The 9,820-nt window shown below is 44.1% G+C and overlaps 1 protein-coding gene across 1 annotated transcript; it reads right to left on the bottom strand.

Annotated features, from left to right (window-relative positions):
• Window positions 1-2,386: 2,386 nt before the first annotated feature.
• CXCR4 (C-X-C motif chemokine receptor 4) lies at window positions 2,387-5,592 on the bottom strand. The gene is made up of 2 exons (XM_071562186.1): window positions 5,477-5,592; window positions 2,387-3,975 (listed from the first exon to the last, which is right to left on the bottom strand). The coding sequence occupies exons 1-2, from the start codon at window positions 5,513-5,515 to the stop codon at window positions 2,914-2,916; spliced, it is 1,101 nt and encodes a 366-aa protein (XP_071418287.1). The 5' UTR covers window positions 5,516-5,592; the 3' UTR covers window positions 2,387-2,913.
• Between the last annotated feature and the right edge of the window lie 4,228 nt (window positions 5,593-9,820).

The following is a 9,820-nucleotide window of genomic DNA, read 5'->3' as shown; positions in this document are numbered from 1 at the left end:
ATGAGGACTTATCTGATGTATAAATTACAAAATTAGGTCCATACACCTTTGTATCTGAATTTACATTTTGAGAAATGCATTTACTGGGGTCACTTTTGCTTCACAAATATATAAAAAAGTCACAGCCTCAACAAAAATCAGCTTAGTGATGATTTTGTTTTGAAAGGGAGCAATTTCATGTTTTTTACCAATATGGTGTATTTGGAATAGCTCAGTGGCTTTGAGAGAAATTTGTCTGATTTTCTCTGAGTTGCTCTGAGGTAAAAGTACAGAACTGGATTCATGATTTCTTACATAAAGTTGTGAGAACTTCATTCAATTTGCAGATATTTGCTCTGTAAACAGTACCAATATATGTTATAGTCATATTTATAGATATATAAAGTTATTTAGTAATAAATACATGTAGCTTTTAACTAATTTTTCTCACTGGAGAAAAACCCCAAAGAACTTACAACTCTTTTTTCAAGACAGGCTTCTGTCCACAGTTTCACTGATTCTCCTGAGAACAATGGCAGTTTTATAAAAATCATCCCTCTGGGGCATGGGTTAAGTTTTTTTAATTTCAATAATGTATTTTCTACACAAATTCTTTCTGTTGTTTGCTTTGTGTCCTTTCAGTGGTGTTTGGCAGTAAATGACTGCTGAGTTTATTCTGTCCTGTTACCTCTGCTTGAGGGAACAGTTGGCTGACTGATGCATAATGGAATAATCGGAGTTAATGCTGGGGGCTCTAAACGTTTCCTCAACAAATAAGCAGCAGCATGTTGATAGCCTGTAAGTATTTTATAAGTGCAATTAAACCAGTGATTGATTGGGCTGGGGTGAAAATCAGAATCATTTAGAACAACGAATTCTTCACGGGGGAAACCCTCACTAAATTAAGAAAACACACAAATGAGCAACAAAAATAAACAGTTTAAGGAGTTCTACTCTTATACCACATTTTCCTCATTTCTCAACTGTTCAGGAGGAACAACTTGATCAAAGTGAGACATTTTGTTTCTTGAAAATGAGTCTTTTCTGTTATTACTTTATGTTGAGTGAAAATACACATTAGTTAACTGATCTAAAAGTTTAGTTGCTAATAGGAGGAGGAAATCTGCTTCCTTTTCATTTTATCTCATTAATTTCTTTCCCTGTGCCTGGCTTCGGGTTAGGAGATCTTGCACTTTTGAAGTGCTTGTTGGACTCCTCATTGAGCTCATTCATTCTCTAACTTGCTGAAAAATTATTTATTTTTCTGCCAGGTTATCTTTGTGCTGGTTCAGCAAACTGAGTCAGCTCAGCATGGAGTCAGATGACTATTACTGTCATAGCAAGGGAAAGAGTTCAGGATGCAGCCAAGGCTGCAGCCTCCTGACTGCAGAGAGGGGAAGTTGAAAACAGACAGGTCTTGTATTTATGAAAATATCTCGAGCAAAGCATGGGATTTAATGTATAGTTTTGCAGTGCTACCTGCTCCATGAAATCACCAGGGTGCTGTGCCTGTCAGAAGTTTGGATAACACCTCTGCAATAACCACGTTGCCCATTTCAGTTCTGTGTGACTCACAGATACTGGTTTTTTACCTTTTTAGACTTCCAAACTGTTATATATATATATATATATATATATTTGAAACAGTTGTGTTTGTTCTTTCAGTGTAGGAACATTCAAATACTCTGTTCTACAAACACAAAGATGTGACTAACCAGATAATTAAGATTTCAACACTAATTATTGGGAATTTATAGTCTGGGTGATTCCTACTGAAAAATATTTTAAAGAACTGATACACATTCTGTATTTTTAAAAAGAATGTTAAGATTGTAATATTACCTTAAGTAAATCTGGATGTAGACAAGATAGGGAAAGACCCAAAGAGGAAAACCACTTACCTTCCACCGAGCAGATAGACCAATAACTTTGTTTCTAGTCCAAATGACCAAATGGCTTTGATTCAACCACTTTTGATTACTATTAACATGTTAAAGTAAATTTGGAAGCACAGCAAAAGGCAGAAGAAATGTAGGACTGGCTTTATATGCCTGGCATACAGGTGAGGCACTAGCAGGAATCAGTTTGACTCCTGAGGCTGTAAACTTTAGCAGTTGCTTAAATAGATTGTGTTTTTTCTGTATATTTTTGCCCTCAAAAAGTTCTTTAAGTGATAGTTTAAGTGATACTAAACATGACGCTAACTGGAGCAAATGTATTCTGGTGGAAAAAAACCTGACTTAGAACTCACAGGTGTCATCTGTATAATCAGGATGTGCTGAAACTCATTTTCCTACTTTTCATAAGACATGCAATTTTCAAAGAAATTATTGGGTGTTGAGAATTGCAAATGAAAGCATTGAGTAAAACATTTAACCAGAAATGAAAATACCACTCAAAATAAGTTTTTTTCATATACTTTTATTTTACCTTGAACAGAAAATTTTGCAAACCATCAATTACTGAGGACGGGGGGCAAACCTTAGCATGTAACAGAGGAGGTTTTGGTTATAAGTGCCATTTCTACAGCTGAGCTAAGCTATTGTAAACCAAACATCTTGTAGTAAAAATATCCAGCCAAATATTTAACAGCAACACTGAAAACATTTACATATAAACAACAGAGAAATATTTTCTAAACTTTTAACAGTCACTTTGCTACAATCCAGAGGGTTTAGTTCACATATCTATACATACAGACAGTCACTGAAACTCTTGTGAACTGACCACTTGTCCACAGGACCTGCCTAGACAGTTTGTCATCAATACGAAAGTTTTTTTATATAAATAAGTCAATTAAACTTCACAGAGACTAAAAGAAACAATATAAAATCCCAACTGTAAATAAATCTGTACATTATGGTCAGTCTTATTTTTCTGAAATCTTGCGCAACTTTAAAGTGTCTGTGTATAAAATGCTGGCGAGGAGCAGCGTTAGCTGGAATGGAAACTCGAAGACTCAGACTCTGTAGAAACAGAAGAATGTCCCCCACGTTTGCTTTTTGAGAGGATCTTGAGGCTTGACCCTCTGCTGACTGATGTCAAGGCATTCTGAGCCGATGTTTTGAACTTGGCCCCCAAGAAGGCATACAGAATGGGGTTCAGGCAGCAGTGGAAGAATGCCAGAGCTTCCGTGATGGAGATCCATTTGTGCACGATGGTCTCCAAGCTGCACCGGTGCCGGATGACTCTCAGCATGATGAATGTGTCGATGGTGATGCCAATGTAATATGGCAGCCAGCAGGCAAAGAAGGCCAGGATGAGGATGACTGTGGTCTTCAAGGCTTTGCGCTTCTGGTGGCCCTTGGAGTGTGACAGCTTGGATATGATGATACAGTAGCAAGTCAGAATGATGAGACCAGGCAAGACAAGTCCTACCAAGATATGCTGAAACCTGAAGGAGATCTGCCAGTTTTCATGAGGGTATATGCGGTCACAGAGATACCTCCCCTCTACCTCGCTGGTGCTGGCAAAGATGATGTCGGGCACGGTGAGGAGCACAGCCGGCAGCCACACGCCCACGTACACCACCTTCTCGGCCAGCAGCTTCCGTGGGCGCTGGCTGTTGGTGGCGTGCACTATGGCCAGGTAGCGATCCAGGCTGATAAAGGCCAAGATCAAGACGCTGCTGTAGAGGTTGACTGTGTAAATGACATGAACTGCCTTGCACAGGACATTCCCAAAGTACCAGCTTATGGCTGCATCCACAGACCAGAAGGGCAAGGTGATGACGAAAAGGAGGTCAGCCACAGAGAGGTGCAGCCTGTATTTATCAGTCATGCTTCTTTGTTTCTTCTGGTAGCCCATAACAATAATAACCAATCCATTGCCAATTATTCCCGTCAGGAAGATGATTGAGTAGATTATTGGCAAGAAGATCCTGTTGAAATCAGCATTCTCCTCATGGAAGCAGGGCTCTCCATAGTCTCCATAGTCACCCGAACCAATCCCCTCCGTCCCATTATCAGAAAATTCAATGAATAACCCAGATGACAGCTAAAAAAGAAAAAAATGAGATGTTAGCTCCTCTGCAAAAACTTACTCTGTGTGGCAGTGTGTGTGGAGAACAGTCTCTATCATCACAAATGGGCAAACTTTTTGAAGACCAGATGGGAAAATACAACATTCAAATATATACATATAAAATACACAGCAAGTAAGAACAAGTTGGAAAACTTCCTTTGTCTTTCTCTGAGGAGTAAGGTCGTGCTAAGGGCAGGTCATGAAAGGGAGAAGAAAGAGAACGGCTACTCCTAGAAATGCCGTCGGTTCGGGACACCTCAATGCTCCGATCAGATGCTCACTACAAATGGGAGAACCCAGAAGTGCCCGGTGCATGAGGTCTGTCCACACAGAACATGACCCATCACATTTAACTCTTACCACAAAGAGCTATTAAAAAAAAAGAAAACAACTTGGAAATGCTGCTGCTCCATGGTGCCTTCTCATTAAGGGGATGGGGTCAAGGAGAGATAGAAAAGGTACCCTCGGCTGATGTAATAAAGGATAAATAATAGCAAGAATTCCCTGCTGAGAAGCAATGTGACACATACACAGACAAGAAAAAAAAAACAAAGTCCTTAGAGAAAAGAAAGAGAGAGGTGACCTTAATCAGGGGAACTCAAACCCCACGAAGGGTCACCGCGTTCCCTCCCTTTGTTCCCCACCCTCTGCGGTTGCGGGGCAGGCGGTGAGCGCGGCGGGCGCGGGGCCGCAGCCAGACGGATCCCCTGAGCACAGCGGTGGAAAAAGGAAGCGAAATTTTGGGGAGGGCATGAAAGCGCGTCAGGAAACCACCAACGGTTTTGGCCACCGCGCCGAGAAGCAGTGGTGGCGGGCGAGTGCCATCTGGCCATGTGCAACAACTCCTCAGCTGCTCAGATTTTCCTGGTCGTGCCCAGTGTCCCACGGAGCCCCGAACTCCGCGCAGGGCGCGGGTCCCGCAGCGCATCACACGCAGATGCCCCGGCTCCACGCGAGCATTAACTGAGGACTTAAAGTTGGAACTTGCCGGGGATCTCCGTTTTGGTCCTAACTACTCTCAAATCCCCGCGGCAGCGGAGCAGCCTCCAGGAGGTGCGGACTCTGCCGCGCTCCCCGTCCCGCCGCAGCCCGGGCTCGGGACGCGCACCGAGACGCCTTTCCCTGGAGTCAGATCGCTCCAAACTTCCTCGCCCGTTCGCGCCCTCATAATTCCCGTGGCTGATTGCTCTGCCGGCGTGTTCCAACCCACAAAAGAGCCACATGTCACTTGAGCTGACGGCCGGGCAGCAGAGCCCTAGCGCAGGAGCGGAGCCGGCAGTGGCCGCAGCGGTGCCAAGGTCCGAAGTGCTGCGGGCAGAGGCAGCAGCGGCCGGGGCTCGGGACCGAGCCCTGCACGTCTGAGCCCCGCAGACCCCTGCGTTGTCCCGTCCCCCGCCACCCGTAGCCTCTGCAGAGGACACCTTTGTTTGCAAACAGCGCGCACATGGGCAGCGGCCGCGCCGCCCGCACTTACATCCAGGCTGTCGAGGCTGCTGTCCATGCTTTGAGCCATCGGGCGGCTCCGGGCTCTCGGGCTGCTGCGGCCGCACCTCTCGCACTGACAGCACTCGCCTCTGCTCCAAACACGCCCCGGCTCTGGTGGCGGCAAGCGGCTCTTATAAGTTGCCGGCCTGCCCGCCCGCCCCCGGGGCAGCCGCGCTGGCTCCTCCCCGGCGGGTGTCGCCGGGCCCCGGGCGGGCGCCTCGGGCCGCTCTTTGTCTGCGCCCCGGGCATGGGAACTGCGCTCGCCCGGCGCGCCCGCGGGGGCCACGCTCCTCCCGGGGGCATTTGCCGCCCTCTGATTGATGTGTCCATACAAGCGGGCTTTTGAATCTACCCTCAAGGACATTCTTTGAAGTGTGTTGTCGGGCCCCGTGTTGCCATGGGTACTCCGGCTGGGCTCCGGGTGGAGTCAGTGGTCCAGGAATCGTGGAGGAGGAGGAAGAGGAAAGGGCCTGTATACAGTTAAAAATACGGGCAACTGTCCTCAAGAGTTGTCGATCCCCGCTGCTGAGGAGAAAGTGTACTGGGAAGAGGATGCCTCCCCACTGAGGTATCAGAGGTTCTACGAACTTTGCAGGGGCTACAAAGTGAGTGGGCTGCAGGTTGCCCGCTGAACTCCTCTGGCATCTGTGGTTTTGGGTGTGAAGTCTGATGATGATCTGTTTCCAGTAGGAGGATAATGTGAAAAAAACCCCAAACCAACAAAACCTGAAATTGTACAGGTAGAATAAAACAGCAGTCATATAACATGGGTTTGCAAGTGCAAACTAACCCAAATATACAGAAAAATAAACCAGAATAATTGCTTTCCTTTACTGTTGTCTCTGGATTCTCAGTGCTGTGGATATTCATGCAGGTAAATTAATTTGCAGAAAAGATTTTGTTTACAGTCATAGAATCATGCAATCCATTAGACTGGAAAAGACCTCCGAGATTGTCGAATCTAACCTCTAACCAATCACCACCATGTCAAACACACCATGGCACCGAGTGCCTCATCCAGGGACAGGGACTCCACCACCTCTCTGGGCAGCCCATTTCAATGTCTAATCAGCCTTTCTGTGAGGAAATTCTTCCTAAGTCCAACTTAAACCACCCCTAGTACAGCCTAACACTTTGCCCTCTTGTCCTGTCACTGGTTACCCGGGAGCAGAGCACGACCCCCTCCTGGCTACACCCTCCAGGGAGCTGTAGAGAGGGATAAAGTCTGTTCTGAGCCTCCATATACCCAGACCAAACACTCTCAGCTCCCTCAGCTGCTCCTCGCAGGAGCAGAACACTAACAATGAATTTAATACAATGGTGTGTCCTGCATGTGTATGCCCTCAATTCCAGAGCCCCTCCACAGTGAGTAACTGTTGGGAATTATTAATTCAGTTATACTGATTTACTCTTTACAGCTAAAATTTGGAAAGGAAAGAAGAATATGGTAGAGAGCATTTTTATGTAATAAAAATGGCTCAAATTACCCCTGTAGCCTCAAGGGATGAAAAAAGTGGAAGTCTGACAAAAGTTTCATTCTTAAAAATGCCCCTAAAGCCAGTTTACATGCTCCTAGTTAGTTAAAACACCAGTTTTAGATGCAAATATTGTTTCCAGGTATTTGACAAGAGTTACTGTCTTACTCTTCCCCTAAAAGCTCTAGAACTCTTTTTCACACACTACAATGAGTATGAGATTGATTAATAGCTAAAGATAACCATTAAGGTTATCTGTAAGGTATGACCTATGATGTGATTGTGTACTGTAACTACATTGTAATTTCATAGTAATTCATATTCTGTTAGTAGGTCTGGAGAATCACATACAAGTTGTATTAAAAGCAAACTGTAACTGATTATAACCAGGGAAATACCAGTCTTCAGAAAACTCAGTATCTACTTAGAGCTTATATGTTGAAAAATTTCAAAGGAATACTATGCTAGAATTCTACAGAAATAAAACATTTTGTCCTGAATTCCCCTTTTAAGATACCAACCATAACCTTATGATACCATAAATCTACTCTGCCAAACTTCTTTAAAAACAAGTGTGACAGAAGTATGATCATTGCTATTTGTTCCTTGTTTTCCACAGAATCTGTGAGACATTCACTACTTTTTAGACACAAAAATAGGAAAATTCCTGCTCTGAGTAATCAAAGAGTATACAGCACAACATTAGATGGCCAGGCGGATAAATGAGCCAATTATTGATTTTATATGTGAATGAGTAGGATCATATCTAAATAATTCCCTCTCTCTCTTTCACCTGTTGAGGATGTGCTGCTGCAAAAGCTTTCCAGCCCACTGGGCCTGCAAACCTGTGAACCAGATTTTCAGAAAGGTGTACATTGAAGAGGTGTTAAAACACTGATCAGGACACGGAGATGCATATAGGGGAGGTGAACATTTAGGAAAGATTAATTTCTACCTTGGCAGAAATTCACAGCTGTGGCAGATGAATTTTTATGGAGGAGTGTTGATAAAACTTTGCTCTTTCTCTGCGTGTGCAGTGCAGGACATTAAAACACACACAGTGCAGGGGGCTGGTGGCAAGGGCTGCAGATGAGCCAATGGTACCTCTGTGCATGAACTCTGGAGCTGTCGGACCAGTCTGAGAGTTGGCTGTTGGCTGGGCGGGCAGCAGGGAGTGCATGGACACGTGGGACGGGGATGTACAGAACTGCGAGTGCAGTTGGCTGGGCGGGCAGCAGGGAGTGCATGGACACGTGGGACGGGGATGTACAGAACTGCGAGTGCAGCTCTGCCCAAGCGGACACGTGTTCTCACAGCTCCGCTGTGCTGTGCAGATGGACCTGAAACAGCAGACATTATCATGTAGAAATTGATTATGTTAATTAGTGATATGGAACAGTGGCTCAGTTATTTGTGTTCATCGATAACGTAAGAAATTCGGAACTGGGGAATGATCTGGTTCCCTGGATTCGCCCTGGAGCGCGGTAGTGCTGAGTGCTGGGAAATCTGGGGACTGATACCCTGTCTGATGAGATGTCACTCAAATGTGTTTGGATGACGATCCTCTAAAACTGTCGTTCACACTGCTGCCTTGTTATCTGGGATCTCTTTTGTTTCCCCTATCAGAAAATCCACGTGAAAACTTCCTTTGTTGCACAGAGGACCATACAGGGCAAGTTAATGATTTCCAAAGTGATAAAAGGAGGGAGCTGTTTCTGCAGAGCATGTAATTCAGAGTCAGCTACAAATCTTCCTAAGACAGAGCTAGAAAATAGCAATTTCCAAGCTTATGTTTTGCATTATGTGTTTTTATGGTCAAAGAATTACTGTGAAAATCAGACCTTTTCTAACCCATGTAAAACATATTTTTGTTACTGAAAACATGCCCTCAGAGAGTCAAAATCCTACATGTTCTCACACCGTTATGCTGACAGTATAATTCCTCAGGTTGTGAATTATTAACTTACTTTTTTTTGTCTTCTAAAAAGAGACATAAGTGCTTGTCATGCAAGAGCAAAGTAGTTTCTAACAAACCTTTCTAATGAGAAAAATCACCCTTTTGATTCAGCAACCACAGAAGCAAGAAAAACAAATCTCATTTTATTTAACTATGTTAAATTATCTACTTCATCTGAAGGCTTCCCAAGTGCCTTTAATGAAGTAAACTTCTGGCTAATAAAAGTTTGATGAGATCATTATCAGTGGGCAACACCTAAACAAAGGGAGTATGATCCCTGGTCTATGTAATAGATGAGTACCACCATTACAATGGTGCATTTATAAATTGTTCTTGATGTTTTAGCATTAATGGAGCTATACTTCCAGGATACAGAGATGACTGCATCACAAAATACAGCACTATGGCTGAAATCGCTGTGCTATATAGCAGGGAGTGAAAAATTTTCAAATATTCACTGATTTTCTCTGTGCATGTTAATTCCTGTGCTGAAAGGCTTCTGGAAGGAGGGAGAGCATCTTCTGAGAAAGATAACAGAGAATGTGCACAGGGGGTGCAAGACATCAGCTTTGAGTAGTGGATTTTTCTGTCCCAAGGAGTATTCCAGGAACTGATGCTGTGAACTTGCCACCAAATGAAAAGTGGTTTCCTGATAAAACTCAGACGTTTATTACAATACACTGGATTGACTTAATGGCAAATGGGTCTTCCAGTGGCCTGAAGTTGTATACACAGAGAGGAAAAGGATATACTCTCCCTTTCCCAACTGATCTTTCTGTTGAAGTGGGAAAGGTATCAATCTTACGCCTGTTCGAATGGTTACAAGCCGTTTGCTGGGGTTGGGTTTCACTTAATGGCTTTCTTTGCTCTTGGCTCTCAAAGCTGCCTTTCTCCATTTCTC

The sequence above is a fragment of the Pithys albifrons genome, chromosome 8, assembly GCF_047495875.1.
Source record: "Pithys albifrons albifrons isolate INPA30051 chromosome 8, PitAlb_v1, whole genome shotgun sequence".
In the NCBI taxonomy this organism is placed as follows: Eukaryota; Metazoa; Chordata; class Aves; order Passeriformes; family Thamnophilidae; genus Pithys; species Pithys albifrons.
The sequence above is the reverse complement of the archived record's forward strand: the minus strand, read 5'-3'. Positions and strand labels throughout refer to the sequence as shown.